Genomic DNA, 21,823 nt, shown 5'->3' on the forward strand with positions numbered 1-21,823 from the left:
GAGAGACCTGAAAGAAGCTCCTGGCTCCTGGGTTCGGATCGGTGCAGCACCAGTCGTTGCGCTCACTGGGGAGTGAATCATCGGAAGATCTTCCTCACTATCTCTTCCTCTCTATCTGACTTTGCAATAAAAATAAATAAATAAATCTTTTAAAAAAAGCTACATGGTAAGATCTGCACAAGGAGCTGCCAATGAAAATCTTCCTCCTACAACCCTCCCAGCAAGGACCACTTTGTAAGAAGCTTTTATTTCTTTGGTCACCACAGTATTCCCTGAAGCTTTGGATGCCAGCAGGCCTAAAAAGAAAAGTTGGATGTTACAACTTGATTCATTACAGCCTGCGGCAGTTAGGTCCTAACCCAGTGGTGCTCCACTTTGACTTTGCAGAATCACATGGTGGGAGCTTTGAGACCTAGTGTTTTCCAGGTCCTACCCCCAGAGATTCTGATTGGTCTGAGGTATAGCCTGGTCCTTGGGGCTTTTGACTCTTTAGCTGAGTCTATTGTATGATCGAGACTGAAGAGCCCTGTTAACATCAGAAGCATGAGGTGTGATTGAGTTTCATGTAACTATTTAAAATAACTGGAGAGTGAATTGCATGGAGACAGACCAACCGCCCAATCCCTGGCTATCCTGGGTTAGAGTCTGGGCTGTCCTTCACACAGCCATTCCAGGACAGCTCTGCTGGCTATCTTGTGAGGCCCCAGGGTTCACCCAGGGCCCTGAACCTCTTCTGCCTTGCTGAGGCCCCGTGAGGTTCTTCCACTGCCTGGGTAAGGAAGTCACAGCTCTCAAGGCTAGGAAGGATAGCCTTGCCCTACTCAGTCTCTGCTATGTTGCACACAGGGCCTGCAAGCAGTGACATTTAACCTTTAACTCCATAAAAGGGCCTTCCTCTGCAGGCAAGCAGAATACACTCTGATTACCCCTGCATGCTTCGTGGAGAGAGATGCCGGCTACTGTGACTTCTGAGAAAAGTACTTTGCTTGAATTACTTCAGTTCCAAAGTTTGCTCCTTTAAAATATACAAGGGTAACTCCAAAAGTCTATGGAGAAAAAAAAAAAAAAAAGAAGGAAAGTAAAAAGTAAGTTTATTTGGGGGAAACCCAGAACCCATGAAACTATGTCACATAATGCAACGTAATAAAAAAAATAATAATAATAAAGTAAGTTTATTTTTGTGAAAACAATTTTAAAATCCATGGAAGGGTTTCTCAAAATTAGTATTTTTCATGAACATGTTGAAGACTCCAAAGATTTATCGTCCCCTTACTCAAATACTTCCATGTATATATGAAAGACAGCTCACATATTTTTAATGGGGAATATGAACAACTTTTATTTTAAACCAAATATCTTGAAAGGGACATACATTGCTTGCAAGGTAAATGCAGAAAACTTGCAATGTCTTCCAAGCATCACAGTCACTGACTTCCATTCACACGATATACTACAGCGGTGACACTTCTCTGGATACTGACTTCACTGCTATGCTTATACACAAAAATGATCTGATGTCTAGCAGGCAGCAACAAAAGAACTTAAGGAGTATGCATATTTAAAGCAAAAAAAAAAAAAAAGGTAGAGCAGGTGCTGTGACTCAGCACAGTAAGTTGCCGTTCAGGGTAGCACATCCTGTATTCAAGCGCCAGTCCTAGTCAAATCCCAGCTCCTCTTCCCATCCAGCTGCCTGCACATGCGCTCGGGAAGACAACACATAACGGCCCAACTTCAGTCCCTGCCATGCACATGGGAGGCCTCGGGTGAATTGTCACCCTGGTAATTTTCTTCCTTCCTTCCTTCCTTCTTTGCTTGCTTTCTCTTTCTTTTTTACTTCGTCCTTTCTTCTTCCATCCTTTCTTTCTGAAAAGATTTTATTACTTATTTATTTATTTATTTTTTAATTTTTTTTATTGGAAAGTCAGATTTACAGAGAGACAAAAAGATCTTTCGTCCACTGGTTCACTTCCCAAGTCAGTCTGAAGCCAGGAACCAGAAGCTTCCTCTGGGTCTCCCTCACAAGTGCAGGGTCCCAAGGCTTTGGGCTGTCCTCTACCACTTTCCCAAGGCACAAGCAGGGAGCTGGATGGGAAGTGGGGCAGCCAGAACATGAACCAACACCCATATGGGATCCTGGAGTGTTCACTGTCCTGCAGCGATGGACTTGGTGCGTGGAGCCTATAAGAGATAACACGCGTAGACTACTATGTTGGTGAGATAGCCAAAGTCTATTAGTGGCATCAGGCTTTTATAGACTGAGGCTCACATAGGATAAAGGAGGAGGTATTGAGGAGCTTACGTAGTTCCCATAAACCTTTCTACGGAACCCATCAATTATTTCCACACCCTTGTTTGAAACTCTCTTTTTGTTTTGTATATCCAATCAAGCGTCCTCATTCAAATGATATCCAATCAGTTGTTCTCATACAAATGATATCCTATCAATTGTTACCCTTTGTTCTTTGTCCTTCTACAAATCACAATATCCTTCTACACTGGAGCATGCAAGATTCATCTTTATTTGAAAGGCAGTGTTACAGGGGACAGAGAGAAAGATCTGCCATCTACTGTTTCACTCCCCAAATGTCTGCAACGACCACAGCTGGAACAGGAGCCAAGAGCTTCATCCTGGCCTACCCCCCCGGAGGTTGTACTAGGGGATCTAGCACTTGAGTTGTTCACCACTGCTTCTACTTAGGCACGTTAGCAGGGAACTGAATTGGAAGTGGAGCAGCCAGGGCTTGAACCGGCATCCACAGGACTGAACCTGCTATGCCACAATGCCACAACACTGCTATGCTGGGTTGACTCTGATTTTTAATTAAATAGATGAATCAGTATTTTTAAAAAGAAGAAACGAAGTTAAGTCAGGTGACAGTGTCATAAATATTTATAGCATTCATCAACTTCAGAGGTTTCCAGTTATTTGGCTTCCACTGGTTAATGTTTACACGGTTGTTAATGCAATTATCTCAGGATCATAATAGGCTTTTTCAAAGAGTATTAGTGTATGAATATGATCTGCTGTTTGAAAACCCATTTCCGGCTCTCTGCTCCTCCCGCTGCTCCAGACTGCGGACTCTTCCTGTGCAGTGCACCCTGAGACAAGATGGTGAAGGTCGGAGTGAACAGATTTGGCTGCATCGGGCACCTGGTCACCAGGTCACCAGGGCTGCTTTCAACTCTGGCAAAGTGGACATTGTGGCCATCAATGACCCATTCATTGACTTCAACTACATGGTCTACATGTTCCAGTATGATTCCACCCACGGCAAGTTCCACGGCACAGTGAAGGCAGAGAACGGCAAACTTGTCATCAGCGGGAAAGCCATCACCATCTTCCAGGCGCGAGATCCCGCCAACATCAAATGGGGCGATGCTGGTGCCCAGTATATGGTGGAGTCCACTGGCGTCTTCACCACTATGGAGAAGGCTGGGGCTCACCTGAAGGGTGGGGCCAAGAGGGTCATCATCTCTGCCCCCTCTGCTGACGCCCCCATGTTTGTGATGGGAGTGAACCACGAGAAGTATGACAATTCCCTCAAGATTGTCAGCAACGCCTCCTGCACCACCAACTGCTTGGCTCCCCTGGCCAAGGTCATCCACGACAACTTTGGCATTGTGGAGGGCCTCATGACCACAGTACACGCCATCACCACCACCCAGAAGACAGTGGACGGCCCCTCCAGGAAGCTGTGGCGTGACGGCCGTGGGGCTGCCCAGAACATCATCCTGGCTTCCACTGGTGCCGCCAAGGCCGTGAGCAAGGTCATCCCTGAGCTGAATGGGAAACTCACCGGCATGGCCTTCCGTGTGCCTACTCCCAACGTGTCCGTGGTGGACCTGTCTTACCGTTTGGAGAAAGCTGCTAAGTATGATGACATCAAGAAGGTGGTGAAGCAGGCCTCCGAGGGCCCGCTGAAGGGCATCCTGGGTTACACTGAGGACCAGGTTGTCCCCTGTGACTTCAACAGTGACTCCTCCACTTTTGATTTTGGGGCTGGCATTGCCCTCAATGACCACTTTGTCAAGCTCATCTCCTGGTATGACAACAAATTTGGCTATAGCAACAGGGTGGTGGACCTCATGGTCCACATGGCCTCCAAGGAGTAAAAGCCCCCGGGGACCACCGACCCCAGAGAGAGCACCAGAGGAAGAGTGAGGCTGCTGGGGAGTCCCTGCCCCAACTCAGTCCCCACCTTTCACAGTCTCCATCCCAGACCCCCTGGAGAAGGGGAGGGGCCTCGAGCCCTATCTTGTCATGCTACCATCAATAAAGTCCACCTTGTACCCCCCCAAAAAAGAAAACCTATTTCCATTGACAACTCAAAATAGAACATAATAGAACCCTGCAACAGCTGTATTGTGTTGTACAATTCAGGAGATTGGAGATGGATTTCAGAGGGATAATAAGCCCCACAAAGTCAGTGACTCAAACTGTTTTACTCATCATTGCTTTAAAACCAGATTAGAAGAGTGTGAAGAGAATAAAATGAAAGAATGATCAATGCTAAAGAGCTATGATTTTTTAATACCAAGCCTGGGCAAAGGTCAACAATACAATTAGTTAAGTAGATGATTTGTGAGCATCAACAAAAAAATTGATCATTGCTACAGAATTATTATTGAAGTGAAAGTTATTATGGTGTCCAATCCATATTCTCACCTTGTTAACTCAGATTAAGAATTCAATAAATACTTGCTTGACTGATTTCTGTACCTTAGAGTAGATCAAGTATAAAAAAATGCTGCCTTATCCCAGAACTCACTGAATTTCTCCTTTAAAAGTTTGTTTTTCAAATACCCTAGTACCCTGAAACTTTTTTTTTTAAAGGGGTGGGGATCCCAGAGCAATAGCATAGTGGCCAAAGTCCTCGCCTTGCATATGCCAGGATCCCATATGGCCACCAGTTCACATTCCAGCAGCCCCGCTTCTCACCCAGCTCCCTGTTTGCGGCCTGGAAAAGCAATGGAGGACGGCCCATGGCGCAGCTCTGGCTATTGCAGCCACTTGGGGAGTGAATCATCAGATGGAAGATGATTTTCCTCTCTGCCTCTCCTTCTCTCTGTATATATGACTTTTCAATAAAAATAAATTTAAAATCTTTTTTAAAAAGTAAAATAAAATAGAACCTGATCTGTCCTGTGTTGTTGCTTCTTGCATATTTTATAATTTGACAGGGATTCAAAATGTCAATGCATTAAATAAATCTTACAATGGGTTGCTGTTGCTAAAAAATAACGAGTGTTTTAGGGCGCTCCCTAACTAACTTATCTTTGGTACCCCTTTCTAGCCCCTTCAGCATCCTTTTTGCCAGAGGTTCCTTCTGTGAGCTGCTTCGTTATGTTCAAGAATTGTCCTACTCAGACTTGTCACTCCAATTGTATCCCTGGTTCTACCACCTATAGGTTTCTACCCTTGCAAAAGTCATATTGAGCTGTTTTCTTAATGTAGACATTGGAGGTCTCTCTTCCTTTGTCTTAATTTCCGTCTTATTTGCACACAACATAACCTCCAAGGGGACTGATGACTTTCCTGGGCCCAGGATTTGGAACTAGGTCAAGTTTATTGCTGAGCAGATTCACTGTGGGGCTAAAAGGCATCCTTGCCTCTCTCCCATGACACTAGACCAATTGGCCATGACTGGAGTTCCCATCCACTCTTTTCTCATTACATTGTTTCATGTGGCGATTAGATGATAAGATCTCAAAGCAAGTTTGCCAGCAGAATTGTCCACCACCTCAAAAGAATCTCACCTTCCTTGGCTATAATTAGACCCTGAAGCAGCAGTCTTGGGAGAAGAATCTAAGCAAAACAGATGCAAAAGGAAAAACGCTATCTTTATTTGCAGATTGGGTCAGTGGTTTATGCAGCTTTATTCTTCATTAAAGAAGAGGAAATTAAACTCATATTTTACCTTGTATAAAAGTACAAGTTAAATATTCACAAAAATCTTCAATTGTATGGAAAGCAGAAAAGGTGCCCAGTTCTGTGTGACCTGAAAATGAGTGATATGGAGATAAGAAAATATATGGAAATAAGAAAATAATCTACTGCAAGTTATTCACTTAACCTCCAAATGATGGGATCATAGAGGGAAAAGACTGGCAAAGATATTCTGTGACTAGAAGAACCCAGTAAGGGTTCAATGGGAAGGATAAAAGTGGTGACCTTGGCATAAGAAGCCCAGCTTGAATGGGAATGTATTTACTGGTACCTGCATTGCTTTATGATTGCTGTGGGAAAAACTTTTTTTAGATAAAATAAAAGGATAAGAAAGATAAACATGGAGTTTTAACTTGAACTTTGCCATGTTTGACAATTAGACTTTGCTCAATTTACTCAGCCCACAAAGAGATCAGCTTTGACTTGCATCAAAAGGAAATGATAATGAACAGTTGTAAAGCATTACTAAATTCCAACAAGCTCAAGGTTTGGGAGAGTTTCACTGGTGATTAAATGTAACTGAAATGTTTAGTTTGCTTTTTAAAAAAAGATTTGTTTTACTTATTTGAAAGGCAGAGTTACAAACAGAGGGAGGGAGAAATCTTCCATCCTCTGATTCACTCCCTAAATGACCTCAACAACCAGGGCTGAGCCAAGCTGAAGCTGAAGCCAGGAGCCTAAGTGGGTATAGGGGCCCAAACGCTTGGATTGTCCTCCCTGGCTTTCCCAGGCGCGTGAGAATGGAGCAGGATCACAAATGGAGCTGCTTAGTCTCAAATCATCACAGCTGGCAGTTTGGGCACAGCGCAACAGCCTAGTGGCTAAAGTCCTTGCCTTCCATGCTCCAGAATCCCATATGGGTGTCAGTTCAAGTCCTGGCTGCTCCACTTCCTATCCATCTCCCTGCTTGTGTCCTGGGAAAGCAGACAAACATGGACCAAAGCCCACACCCACGTGAGAGACCTGGAAGAACTCTCGGCTTTTGGCTTCGGATCAGCTCAGCTCTGGCCACTGCGGTCACTTGGTGAGAGAATCAGTGTATGGAAGACCTTTTTCTCTGTATCTCATTCTCTCTGTATGTCTGACTTTAAAAAAATCTTCAAAACAACAACAAAAAACACCCACAGGTGGTGGCTTAACTCATCGCAACCTAACACTGGCCCCCAAAATATTTAATTCCTTAATCCTGAAAGTATAATATTTTCTTAGCAACAAGGGCTCCTGAGTTTTGTTGTGGCTGTCCACATCCGATTGTGCAAATGCAGGTAAAGGAAGGAAACTTCTGAAATTATCAAGGTGTAATTCCTATCAGAATGATTATAATCCCCATTGCTTCAGCCGACTCAGCTGTGGGAGCACCTGATGGAGTGCTTGAAGCAGGGCCTGGGTGGTCCCCAGGGCTCCTCTGCTAAGGCCGGCCTGGCTGGAGCAGCACCTGGTGTCTGCCTGGACCACACACGGGGAGGGGTGGTTGAGGGATGCTGCTGCCCATGCCCCCTCCAAGTCCTGGAGGAATTCCTGCCTTTATCAGATTTTCTCCCAAGCCCACTGACAGCCTTTGGCATCAGCAGATGGCCTGTGCTTTCATGTCCAGTTGGCTTCGGGTGCCTTGGGATTTCCCATCTCCAGGACCAGACCCGTGAGTGTGTGCCCTGATCTCAGCACACACAGTGCATGTGGGGACCACTGCCTTGCAGATGTCTGTGCAAAGGAGAGAAACATACCCAGATGTACATGAAAACTAAGCGGCTACTCCAGTGAATCAAGGAAAGACCTCAAAAACCTCTCCAAAAGCCAAAAAGTATCTAACAACTCAGAGTAATGAGGACCATATATGATGGCAAAATAGGGCCGTTGAACCGGTTCTTTTGTAGACCCAGATTCCATCCCACAAGTGTGCATCAACAACTACCCCAACATGTTGCAGCAGCTCAGTTTAGCGCTACAAGACTTGTACTAGCTTCCTGCTCATGGTCTGGGAAATGCAGCAAGTGCCGGGGCCTGGGCCACCCACGTTGGAGATCCAAATGAAACTCCTGGCTCCTGATTTCAGCCTGGCCCATCACTGGCTTTTGGGGCCATCTGTAGAGCAAATCAGCAGATGAAGTTCTGTCTCTCTAGCTCCAACCTTTAATTTAAAACAATTAAAAAAAATTTCAGGCAGAATTACAGAACCAAGGAGAGAGAAAGAGAGAGACAGAGATGGAAAAAACTTCCATGTGTTGGTTCACTCCCTAAATGGCCACAATGGCTAGAGATCGACTGGTCTGAAACCAGGAGCCTGGAGTTTCTGCACCCACATGGGTGCAGGGCTCCAAGGAATTGGGCCATCCTCCACTGCTTTCCTGGGTCATAAGAAGAAAGCTGGTGGGAAGCAGAGCAGCCAGGCTGAGATACTTGAGATCTTCAACTGCCTCCCTTGCTTATGGTATAGCTCTTTAATGGAGACCACAAAGTCAGTACTTGTATGTGGTCCCATGATTCTTTTTTTTTTTTAAGATTTATTTATTTCATTGGAAAGGCAGACGTACAGAGAGGAGGAAAGACAGAGAGGAAGTTCTTCCGTCCAATGATCCACTCCCCAAGTGGCCGCAACGGCCAGTGCTATGCCGATCCAAAGCCAGGAGCCAGGAACTTCTTTCCATTTCTCCCATGTGGGTGCAGGGTTCCGAGGCTTTGGGCCATTCTCAACTGCTTTCCCAGGCCACAAGCATGGAGCTGGATGGGAATTGGAGCCACCAGGACCAGAACCATGGCCCATATGGGATACTGGCGCATTCAAGGCGAGGACCTTAACTATTATGCTATCGCGCTGGTCCCAGTTATTCTAAATCTTGAATAAATTCTCGACCAACTATGATCTAGGACCTGTCTTTGGATTCTAACGGAAAATAAATGAAAATTTTAAATTTTAATTTATTATTTTTATCTGTTAATTTGAAAGGCAAAGACACAGAGAAAGACAAAGAGAAAATTTTCATCTAATGGTTCACTTCCCAAATGCCTACAAGAGTCAGGGCTGGACAGTGCTGAAGCCAAGTGCCAGGAACTCTATAAGGGTCTTCAACATGAATGGAAGGGACCCCAGTACTTGAACCATCACAGTTGCCTTTCAGAGTGTGAATTAGCAGGAAGCTGGAGTCAGAAGTGGAGCCAGGACTTAGACTCACGCACTGTGATGTGGGATATGGACATCCCAAATGCCTACTCCAGAAATAAAATGTTTATCCAAGCACTATAATATCCTCAAGATCATATTGAAATAAGTATTTATTATATGTGCCACTTGAAAAAAATTGGCATAAAAGTAATGTCTTCATCAATTTTCCTAAAGCCACCTGGGTTTGTACCAAGTATACCCTCAGGATGTCATCTTTTCTCATTTACACGGTGAGCCTTTTAGCCTGTTTCCTGGAGAGCAATTGAGTGCTCTTGCTTTATTTGGCAGGTGTAAGCCCAGCACAGCACAAGTGAGTTTACTCACTTGTGGAACAGTGGTAGGAAAGGATGGAAAGTAGGATACCCAAACAGACTACCTGGAAAAAACAGTGCCCCGAGGCAGATGCCACCGAGAGGGAGGAAAGAGGATGAGGGATAAGCTCTACCGCCTCTGAAACCAGTGTCTACTGATCCAAATCCCCACAAGTGTACTTCACACTCCCACTCTTTGCATTGCACCACCAGATCCTTTAGCAATCATTTGGGAAGCCAGAAAGCGTGTTCTTTGGTATGATAGTTCATCCAAGTCCCAAAGTGATGAGAGGGGTCAAAAACTCCAACTGCATGACTACCACAGCAGCTGCCAACAAGAGCCAAAATCCTGGCCAAGGAGCTGCTCAGTCCCCAGCCACAGGATCCTGCAGGCACCTGAGCAGTCAACTAGCTATGCTCAGCCCACGAGGGGAAGAAAGAATGTGAGAAATTGGGTGAAACGTCTCTGCTTATAGATGTTTATCAGAGGGTTCAGATAAAAGTCCACCTCTCGTCTTCCCCAAAGAGAATTCTTTCTGGAAGGCAGGATGGTGTATTAATTGCAGTAAGAGATGCAACCCCAGCTTCATTCTGTGTGCATAAAATAGGATCTTTGCTCATACAAGCAGAACAACCTGAGAGTATGTCTGAGATGATGGTCTTTACAGCCAGCCATACCATATCAGAGAAAGGACTGTGGGGCCGCATAATAGCTCCACTGACTATTTCTCAGTCTGCAAGTGCCAGTGTCTTATATGGGCACAGGTTCGTGTCCTAGCTGCTCCACTTCCCTTCTAGCCCCCTGCCTGTGGCCTAGGAAAGCAAAAGAGGGTGGCCAAAGCCTTAGGACCCTGCACCCAAGAAGCTCCTGGCTCCTGGCTTCGGATATGCTCAGCTCTGGCTGTTACAACCATTTGGGATGGAAGTGGAAAGATCTCTTTCTGTCTCTCCTCTCTGTAAATCTACCTTTTAAATAAAAAATTTAAAACAAAACAAGAAACACAGTGAGCACTGTGAACTGACTTCTCTCTAGCCCATGTAAAACAGGCTGTATTAATAATACATAGTTTAGGGCCTGGTACAATGGCTCTATTGGTTAATCCTCCCCCTTCAAGGGCCAGGATTCCATATGGATACCAGTTCGTGTCCCAGCTGTTCCACTTCTCATCCAGTTCCCTGCTTATGGCCTGGGAAAGCAGTAGAGGATGACCCAAAGCCTTGGAACCCTGCACCCCTGTGTAAAACCCAGAAGAGACTCCTGGCTACCTGGTTTTAGATCAGCCCAGCTCTGGCCACTGAGGTAACTTAGGGAGTGAGCCAGCCAATAGAAAATCTTTCACTCTGTCTTTCCTTCTCTCTGTAGATGTCCCTTGTAACAAAAATAAAACTTTCAAATATATATGTAGTTTAAGTTATAATTGACTCAGTGGCGATCATACTTAGATGTGACCTGGTGCATGTCAGTTTTTCTACTCAATAGTACTGTTCTGTTGGCCCAGCCCCTTGAGGAATGGAGTAAGGTAATCCAGGAGAAAGGTAACATTTTTCTGGGTCTGGAATATGGATACAAATGAAAGTGCTACATACAGGCTCCACCCACCTTCTCTTTCCACCTGCTGAGATCAACTTCAGAAGGATCCTTTTGAGTATTTGTGTGGAATGTTTATTCATCCAAGGAACAGTGATACTGTGACAGTGGCGTACTATAGGGAAGACAGACACAAAGCAGGAATACTGTAAATCCTGATGAGTATTTTAGACAAGGAATTCAGACGTACCAGCAAGCTGGGTCATGGTTTAAAGGGGATGTGGTCTAAAATGACTACAAAGTTGGATATCTTATAGTGTTAGATGAGGACATTGGATGCGTGGGCTTCTTTGTAAGTTTCTAGGGGATTTCAGCACAGTGTATTGTCAGCAAATGACATATTGCTGCTTGGGGGGTGACTGGCTACACATATTTCTTAGGACAGATCAAAGGCTTCATTTGTTAGATGTACAGGAATTTCTGATTTATTATTCTATTATGTGATCTAGATGAGGAATTGATTATTGACATTCAATAGCTTATACTTCACAGCTTGTTTCACACAGAGAAAAGGCAAAGCAGAACAATGTAAAAATGTTAGGAGCTGTGTGGTGGGAGATTATCAGACAATAATTGTAGCTTTACTTTAAATTATCTATTGCAAAATATCTCCTTTGTTTCTCATATGAAGGGGCAAGTTAGGGGGGATATCAAGACACAGCTAATCTCCTGATCTAATTTCTCAAGGAGAATCCTTGGAAATAATTCATTCTTCCGGCATGCAGTGCTATCGTATATTATTTTTACTACAATTTATGGCATTTTGCTCTTCCATCTAAGAGATTTATTGTGTCTTAGAAGAAAGTAGCTGGTGGCTCATTTTACACTCCTTAACTCACACGTCTAATTAGGTGCCCAAAACACAACCGACATCCAAATTTCACATCACTGCAGAAAGAAAAACAAAACGTCTGCTGAACACCAGTGCTCCATCTAAACAAATGGCTTGTAATCAGAAGAATCTAATGCGGAAAGGTTTGAAGCACAATGATGATCTGGAGGGGGTTAGGCAAGGTCACCAGAAAAGAACTTAACTCCAATACAGATGCCCAACTCTTTGCAACCCCAGAAGGAGAATTTCACTGTGAAGCTGCAAATAAAAGAAGGAATTCCATATGAGATTCTGAATTGTTTATGGCATTTTCCATGAAGTGTCCTGGTCAGGTTGTGGCCTTTATTTAAAAGAGGGAAGCTCCTACATCCAGAAACCTTCAAACTTTTGGAAGAAAATGTTGGAAACACACTGGAACACTTAGGGGTAGGCCCTCACTTCCTAAAAAAGACTCCAAATGCAGTAGAAATCAAGACCAAAATAAACAAGTGGGACCTCATCAAACTAAGAAGCTTCTGTACAGCTAGAGAAACAATCAACAAAGTAAAAAGGCAACCCACAGAATGGGAGAAGATCTTCGCACATGACTTAGGTGATAGAGGGCTGATCTCCAGAATATACAAAGAGCTACAAAACAACCAAAATGTCAAAACAAACAAGCCACTCAAGAAATGGGCACGGGAAATGGGCAAACACTTCACAAAGGAACAAACCCAAATGGCAAATAAACATATGAAAAAATGCTCAAGTTCCCTGGCAATAAGGGAAATCCAAATTAAAACATCAATGAGGTACCACCTAACGCCAGTAAGACTGGCCCACATGAATAAAAGCACCAACAACACTTGTTGGCGAGGTTGCGGGGAAAAGGGAACCCTACTCCACTGCTGGTGGGGCTGCAGGCTGGTACAGCCTCTATGGAAATCAGTATGGAGAACATTCAAACAACTCAAATACAACATACCGTATGACCCAGCAATAGCACTCCTAGGAATATATCCAGAACACTTGTTCTATGAGAAACCAACATGCACTCCTATGTTCATAGCAGCACAATCAGTAATTGCAAAAACATGGAAGCAGCCAAAATGCCCATCAACAGAGGATTGGATAAGAAAGCTATGGTTCATCTACTCCATGGAATACTACTCAGCTATTAAAAAAAAACAAAATGCAGTTCTTTGTGGCCAAATGGGCCAAACTGGAAACCATAATGCTAAGGGAAATGAACCAATCCCAAAAGGTTAAATACCACATGTTTGCCTTAATTTGATATGATGTTATGTATAACAAGTTATGTTATGAATGTTATATGTTGTGTATAAACCAAAATTGAAATGTCAATGAGGTGGTCACAGAAGGTGGTAAGAAATCGCATTTACTTTTACCATATTGGTTACTCATTACTATGTCAATTAATTCCATAATGATGTAAATTTTTGCTGATGGTATGTTGGAGCTTTTAATTGATCGGGATGATACTCTGCTGGCTCTGTCTTCAGACCAGAGAGGGTATACCTAAGAAGCCGTTGAACTTGACTAGACAATAAGATGCTGGACTCTATGTTTGGTATATGCTTGCAATGGGGGAATCTCAACTGAACTTGAACTATGGTTATGCAACAAGGTGGAGGAATCCACCATGGTGGGAGGGTTTGGGGAGGGGTGGGGAGAATCCCAGTACCTATGAAACTGTGTCACATAATACAATGTAATTAATGAATTTAAAATAAAATTAAAAAAAAAAAAAAAAAAGAGGGAAGCTCCGATTGGAAGCTGCCCTCAGCCTGCCTAAGGGCCCAGGGCCGCAGTAGCTGCTGCTACGGTTGTTGAGCGGCCTGGCAGGGCCCAAGAAGAAAGGCCTGGATGACTTGCTGGGCTGAGTGAGTTGCTGGTGTCACACCGTCTGTATCTCTGCCCCCAAACAGCATTCTCTACTAGTCTCTTATTAGCCATCTAACGTTAGGCAAATTATTTAGCCCCTCTGACCTCTACTAGGCTGCTCTCCTAGATGGAGATAATAAACCTGCCCGGGGTCAATACAGGATTATTTGAAACAAGATATGTTAACACTTTTGACAACTTTAAGCTTCCACATTGCCTTCTGCCTTTTAGACATAGGCAGAAATGGGAAGTCCCCTTGTTCCAACCTTGCTATCTTTGCTGCCTAGACATTCAAACTCACAGCACAGTCAATATCATGGAATCTAGGATTGGAGTCCCACATATCCAGAACTGGGTAGATGGCTACATTGCTCTTCCCTGAGAATTAGTTATTTGTAACAAAACTGCTTTTCAAAAGAATGAGCATGAATTCTTTTTCACTTTAGATATATATTTTGGGAAATTTTGTATGATTTAAGAACTTGACTTTTTGAAAAATTTTTTAAAGATTTATTTATTTTTAATTGGAAAGGCAGGTATACAGAGAGAAGAGACAGAGAGGAAGATCTTCCATCCGATGGTTCACTCCCCAAGTGGCCGCATCGGCCAGTGCTGTGCTTATCTGAAGCCAGGAGACTCTTCCAGGTCTCCCACACAGGTGCAGGGTCCCAAAACTTTGGGTTGTTGTTGTGGGCTAAGGAGTTGATTAGCACTCATTAAGCTGAGCACAACAGGAAATGGGCTTGAGCCTAAAAGCACCTGGTCTAATGGGACTCATTGGCAACCTACTTTTGGTTAAAGCGCTTGGGGAAAGAGTATATAAGGAGTAATGAAGAGCGGCTTGAGGGAGACTTCCACCATCACTGGTCTCCTGTTGGTGCCTCATCCCCAGACCCTCTCCATGTCCACGTTACTGGCTCTGCTGGCTGGAGCAGGTTGTCCTTGACTGCTTTCCCAGGCCACAGGCAGGGAGCTGGATGGGAAGTGGGGCCGCCGGTTTTAGAACCAGTGCCCACATGGGATCCCAGAGTGTTCAAGGCAAGGACCTTAACCACTACACTATTGCGCTGGGCACCCCCAAAATTTTTTTTGAAGTATATATTTTTAGGAACACACACTATGGAATACTTTAACAAAGTTCTGGGTCTGAGCTCATATTATCATATAGAAAAAATTTCTTGGCTAAACATGATGTTCTTGGCACATAAAAAAAGGCCTGGCTCAATCCATTCCATCACTAGGCTGAAGGCTTCTTTCAGCTCTCAGAGGTGTGTGGTCAGTAAAATAGGAGCAAAATTCAAGTTTCTGACACAGACCTGAGTTTAAACACTACACAGCATATGGTCCTTATGACTGAGATAAAAGCAACCATAGGGCCCGGCGGCGTGGCCTAGCGGCTAAAGTCCTTGCCTTGAAAGCCCTGGCATCCCATATGGGTGCCGGTTCTAATCCCGGCAGCTCCACTTCCCATCCAGCTCCCTGCTTGTGGCCTGGGAAGGCAGTTGAGGACGGCCCAATGCATTGGGACACTGCACCCGCGTGGGAGACCTGGAAGAGGTTCCTGGTTCCTGGCATCGGATCGGCGCGCATGGGCCTGTTGCAGCTCACTTGGGGAGTGAATCATCGGATGAAAGATCTTCCTCTCTGTCTCTCCTCCTCTGTGTATATCTGGCTGTAATAAAATGAATAAATCTTTAAAAAAAAAAAAAAGCAACCATAAATATTTAATGAGTGGATAATGGAAATAAACCTTTTATTATCAAATAGCATAGAAAATGTTCTTATTTTAGAAACTGCTACAGGAATACTTAGCGTAACATTTAGAATTTTTTTACAAGAGAAAATTCTCAGTATCAATTATATACTTCTATTTAATGTCTCCATATAGTTATTTCCTACTAATTATGAATATAAGGAGTCACCTAAAAGTTATATATTTTTTCCTTTAACATTTATTTATTGTTTTTTATTGCAAAGTCAGATATATAGAGAGGAAGAAAGAGAGGAAAATCTTCTGTTCGATGATTCACTTACAAGTGACCACAACGGCCTGAGCTGTGCCGATCCAAAACCAGGAGCCCAGAGCCTCTTCCGGGTCTTGCACGCAAAACCGGCACCCCTATGGGATCCTGGAGCATGCAAGGCGAGGACTTCAGCAACTAAGCCACCGCACCAGGCCCAATTTGCATTTATTTTCTAAAATGGAAACCTTAAACATTGCCATTTTCTTATTTCATATATGTGCAAATTATGATTCAGATAATACAAATAAAAATGAAAATCTTGGGTCTGTCACAATTCTGGCCAGTTCGAATCCCAGTGGCCCTGCTTCCCATCCAGCTCCCTGATTGTGGCCTGGGAAAGCAGTTGAGGACTGCCCAAAACCTTGGGACCCTGCACCCACGTGGGATACCCAGAAGAATCTCCTGGGCCCTGGCTGGAAGCTCTTGGCTCCTGGCTTCAGATTGGTTCAACTCTGGCCGTTGCAGCCACTTGGGGAGTGAGCCAGTGGACAGATATTTCTCTCTGTCTCTCCTCCTCTCTGTAAATCTGACTTTCCAAAAAAAAAAAAAAAAAAAAAAACCCTTTAAAATGAAAATCTCTCCTTGGGACTGATGCAATAGCCTAGTGGCTAAATCTTCACCTTGCATGCGCCGGGGTCCCATATGGGGCAGTGGTTCATATCCCGGCTGCACCATTTCTCATCCAGCTCCCTGCCTGTGGCTTGGAAAGCAGTAGAGGAAGGTCCAAGCCTTGGCACCCTGCACCTGCATGGGAAACTAAGAAGAAGCCCCTGGCTCCTGGCTTTGGATTGGCTCAGTTCAGCCTTTGCAGCCTTCTGGGGATTGAACCAGTGGATGGAATATCTTTCTCTCTGTCTCTCATTTTCTCTGCATATCTGCCTTTCCAATAAAAATAATCTTTAAAAAAATAAATAAAAAATAAAAATAAATAAAATTATGGATCTAAACCAACCGACCTTTGAAAACCTTTCCATTCTTAAGTACTCTGATCACCACTAATAGAATCCAAATAGTTTCAAAAATTTTGACTAATCACATCCCTCTTGCTCAGGTGTAGAACTACTAACATCCTGGGCCTGGCGCAACAGCCCAGTGGCTAAAATCCTCACCTTGCATGTGTCAGGATCCCACATGCGTGTTGGTTCGTGTCACAGCTGTTCCACTTCCCTTCCAGCTCCCCGCTGTGGCTTGGAAGGGAAAGCAGTCAAGAAGTCCAAAGCCTTGGGAACCTGCATGCATGTAAGAGACATGGAAGAAACGCCTAGCTCCTGGCCTCAGATCAACTCAGCTCTGAGTGTTCATGCTACATGGGGAGTGAACCAGCGACTGGAAGATCTTCCTCTCTGTCTCCCCTTCTCTGTAAATCTGACTTTCCAATAAAAATAGAAAATAAACTAACATCCTTAAAATAAAAGGAAAAATAAATTCAGTGTTTGTTTTGAAATTCAGTATTAACCAAGGAAGTAAAGTGCTTCTACAATGAAAGTTATGCATCACTGATGTAACAACTTGAGAAAGACATGTTAAAGATAGAAAGACCTTCCATGTTTGTAACTTGAAGATTAAATACTGCCCAAAAAGTACATAGCACCCAAAACTATTTACAGATTCAATATAATCGCCATCAAAATAAAAATGACATACTGCATAGAACTATAAAATACAATATTAAAATTCACATGAAAGCACACAAGGCCACTAATAAAGCTACCTTGAACAACAGCAAGTAGGAGACACGCTGTTTGCTGCTTTCAATACATATTGTAGACCTACAGTAACCGAAATAGCGCTCCACTGGCATGAAAACAGTCTCACAGACCCAGGAGAGACAGGGATCCCAGAAATAAACCTGTGCATCTGCAGCCAACTGATTCTAAAAAAAAATTAACCAGAAACATACATTGACGAAAGGAATCTCTCCAACAAATGGTGCTGTGAAAACTGACACGCATACACAGGAGGCTGGAGCTTGAGCCCTGTTTTTCTCCCTATGCAAAAATCAGCAAATAAGGAAAGATCTAAATGTGAGAATTAAAATGACAAAATTACTAGAAAGGAGTAAGCATTTATGAGATTAGTAGGGATAATGGTGTTTGTGTTTGTTTTATTTTTTATAAGATCCAAAAAGAACAGACAACAAAAGCAAAAATTGACAGTTGGGAATATATCAAACTTAATAGATTTTTGTTCAGGAAAGGAGTCAGCAGAGGCAAGAGACAAGCTGTTAATCTGACAAAGACTAGTATCTAGAATATTTAAGGAAATAAAAAACACACACACCACAACAAAAAAAATTAAAAATTGGCCAAGGATCTGAATAGATACTTCTGAAAAAAAAAAGGCTAACAATATATGCCAAAAAAAATGTCTCAATATCATTTGGTATAAGGGAAAGGCAAATCAAAGCCACAATGATATAATATCTTACTCCACTGAGAAAAGCAATCAACAAAAAGACACAAAATAACAAGTTCTGGCACGGATGTAGAGAAATGGAAACTTTGTACATTGCTAGTGGGAATGTAAATTAGCCATTATAGACAGCCATATAGAGGTGTCTCAAAACCTCAAAACAGCATACCACATGATCCAGTTATCTCACTTCTGGTTATCTTCATATATCCAAAGCCAATGAACTCAGCATATCAAAAAGAAATACCTGCCTTCCCATGTGTATTGCACCACCACTCATAAAAGTCAAGATACAGAACCAACTTAGGTACCCAAATAAGAATAGATAAAGAATATGCAGAATAGATACACACAATGGAATACTAGTTAGCTATCAAAAGGATTAATTCTTGACATTTGTGGACAAATGGATGGAATTGGAATAAATCAGGTTAAGTCAAATAAGCCAGACACAGAAAGACAAGTGTTCTCTCTCATATTTGAAATCATAATAAAAAAAAAAAGTTGATTCGTGGGCTGGCACCATGGCTCATCAGGTTAATTCTCCACACTATGGCACCAGCATTTCATGTCCAGTTCTGGCCCTGACTACTCTACTTCGATCCAGCTCCCTGCCTGTGGCCTGGGAAGGCAGTGGAAGATGGCCCAAGTCCTTGGGATCTTGCACCCATATGAGAGACCCAGAAGAGATATTTGGATCCATTTAGCTATGGACATTGTAGCCATTTGAGGTGTGAACCAGCAGAGGGAAGACTTTCTGTCTCTGCTCTGTAAATCTTCCTTTCTAATAAAAATAAATAATTTTTAAAAAATTAATTCAGGGCCCGGCAGCGTGGCCTAGCAGCTAAAGTCCTCGCCTTGAACGCTCCGGCATCCCATGTGGGTTCCGGTTCTAAATCCCGGCAGCTCCACTTCCCATCCAGCTCCCTGCTTGCGGCCTGGGAAAGCAGTCGAGGACGGCCCAATGCTTTGGGACACTGCACCAGCGTGGGAGACCTGGAGGAAGTTCCAGGTTCCCGGCTTCGGATAGGTGCGCACCGGTCCGTTGTGGCTCACTTGGGGAGTGAATCATCGGATGGAAGATCTTCCTCTCTGTCTCTCCTCCTCTCTCTGTATATTTGACTTTGTAATCAAAATAAATCTTTAAAAAAAAAATTAATTCAAACAGAGTGGAACGTGCTTGGGGCTCTTACCATGGCTCAACTGACTAATTCTCGTCCTCCAGCTCTGGCATCCCACATGGGTGCTGGTGCATGTCCCCAGCTGCTCCACTTCGATCCAGCATCCTGGTTATGGGCTGGGGAAGTAGCAGAGGATTGCCCACAGCCTTGGGACCCCGCACCTGCATGGGAGACCCAGAAGAAGCTCCTGATTCTCGACTGGCTCAGCTCTGGCCATTGTGGCTCTTTGGGGAATGAACCAGCAAATGGAGGATACTCTGCCTCTCCTGCTCCCTCTGAAACTCTGCCTTTCAAATAAAAAATAAACAAATCTTAAAAAATATATATATATCACACACTAAAATTATGTACAATTATTTACATATTAATCAAATTGTTTTTAAATCTTAAAAAATTTTTCAGGGCCCTGGCGCAGTAGCCTAGTGGCTAAAGTCTTCGCCTTGCATGTGCCAGGATCCCATGGGGCATTGGTTCCGGGATCCCATATGGGCGCCGGTTCCCATCCAGCTCCATGCTTGAGGCCTGGGAAAGCAGTCAAGGATGGCCCAAAGCCTTGGGAACCTGCACTTATGTGGGAGACCCGGAAGAGCTCCAGGCTCCTGGCTTTGGATCAGCTCAGCTCCAGCTGGTCTGGCCACTTGGGGAGTGAATCATCAGACAGATCTTCCTGTTTCTCTTCCTCTCTGTATATATGATTTATCAAATAAATAAATAAATACATTTAAGAAAATCAATATCTAGGTTTGACTGAATAAAAATAATGTAAGGGGAGTGTGTGATCAGTGTATCAGTTAAGATACAACTTGTGGCACGATATTGGAGCGCCTGTGGTCAGGTCCTAGCTCTGATTCTGATCCCAGCTTCCCACTGGGGAGGCAGCAGGTTACAGCCCAAAGCCCTAAGGTCTCAACTTTCATGTGGGATACCTGGGTTGAACTCTAGGCTCGTGGGTAGACTTATATACACAACAGCTGAAGTGAACATGACTGGGTATACTGCAGAGACTACCAGCAGGGCAGGTGTGCCTTACGGTAGCCAAGGACTTTATGGAAATGACTCCAGCCTTGCTTTACAAGTCTTTCTGTTGCTACTTTATGGCAACAAGGATAGGAGTGCCTTGCCTGGACTCCTATTATAGCAGATGCTCCCAGCGAGGTACACTGGAGACACAGGAGCGTGGAGCACTGCGTGCCACCCTCCTCCCCACCCCAGGGCTTTCCCAGCCCAGCAAGGACACCACACCGCACTGGTTCCCCTTTAGGAATGAGCTAGAGTCAGATTCTACCTTTTAGAAACAACTCAGCCAGGCTATTTGGTGTAACCCTAATTTGAGCAGTTATACCAGTATGTCTCCAGTTTATTAATCATTAATTCTAGATAATGAAACATGTAATTTCAAGACTGAGAAAAATCAAGGCAACTTTCCAGCCAGAAAAAGACAAATCTCAAAATTGCTTCAAGTCAGGAGGCGGGGTTAGGGTGTCAAAATTTCTGACAGTTTTCACGTACATGGAGTCAGGTGATTCGGATGTTGTGAGCATATGTGAGCATATCCACTAATTCATTTCCCTAACTGCTGCAGCATGCCAGCTGGGCTGGGAGCCAAGAATGGGAACAAGGAACTCTACCAAGGTGTCCACATGGGGCAGAGACCCAGTCACTTCAGCCGTCAGCACTGCCCCCCAGGGTCTGCAGGCAGGAGGAGTCACTAGCTAGAGCTGAGAATCAAACCCAGGTACTCCGGTAAGGGACACGGGCATCTTAATTGGTATCATAGCAACTAGACCAAATGCCCACTCCTCCACTAACTTTTGTTTTTTGTTTGTTTCCTTTTTTGTTTTTTTTTTTTTTTAAAGATTTATTCATTTTATTACAGTCAGATATACAGAGAGGAGAGACAGAGAGGAAGATCTTCCATCCAATGATTCACTCCCCAAGTGAGCCGCAACGGACCAGTGCGCACCTATCCGAAGCTGGGAATCAGGAACCTCCTCCAGGTCTCCCACGCGGGTACAGGGTCCCAAAGCTTTGGGCCGTCCTTGACTGCTTTCCCAGGCCACAAGCAGGGAGCTGGATGGGAAGTGGAGCTGCCGGGATTAGAACCGGCGCCCATATGGGATCCCGGGGCATTCAAGGCGAGGACTTTAGCCGCTAGGTCATGCCGCCGGGCCCAACTCCACTAACTTTTGAAATATCATTTGATTTTTCTCCTTCTCACAAAACACTTTTATTGCTCTATTTAATACTACTTTGAAATTTTAAAATAACTACCTACAGTATTTAATACTTAAGACAGAATTAAACTTAAAAATTAAACTAAAAAATATTGAAATTTTACATATATACATATATAAATTTGCTGCCTGAACTCATTAATACTGATTTAAATCTAAAGAATTGAATATTAGCAAATTTGTAATTATGTTTTTCACATGGTTCATTTGATAACATCTGATTTAGTAGATATTTCCCCCAAGAAATAAC

At 43.7% G+C, this 21,823-nt stretch overlaps 1 protein-coding gene across 1 annotated transcript; it reads left to right on the forward strand.

Annotated features, from left to right (window-relative positions):
• The first annotated feature begins 3,109 nt into the window (after window positions 1-3,109).
• Window positions 3,110-4,194, forward strand: LOC101523327 (glyceraldehyde-3-phosphate dehydrogenase-like). The gene is given in 2 exon segments (XM_058664227.1): window positions 3,110-3,154; window positions 3,157-4,194. Coding segments are annotated over 2 exon segments (1,002 nt in total). The 3' UTR covers window positions 4,114-4,194.
• Window positions 4,195-21,823: the final 17,629 nt, after the last annotated feature.

Source organism: Ochotona princeps, chromosome 5, assembly GCF_030435755.1.
Source record: "Ochotona princeps isolate mOchPri1 chromosome 5, mOchPri1.hap1, whole genome shotgun sequence".
NCBI classification, from domain to species: domain Eukaryota; kingdom Metazoa; phylum Chordata; class Mammalia; order Lagomorpha; family Ochotonidae; genus Ochotona; species Ochotona princeps.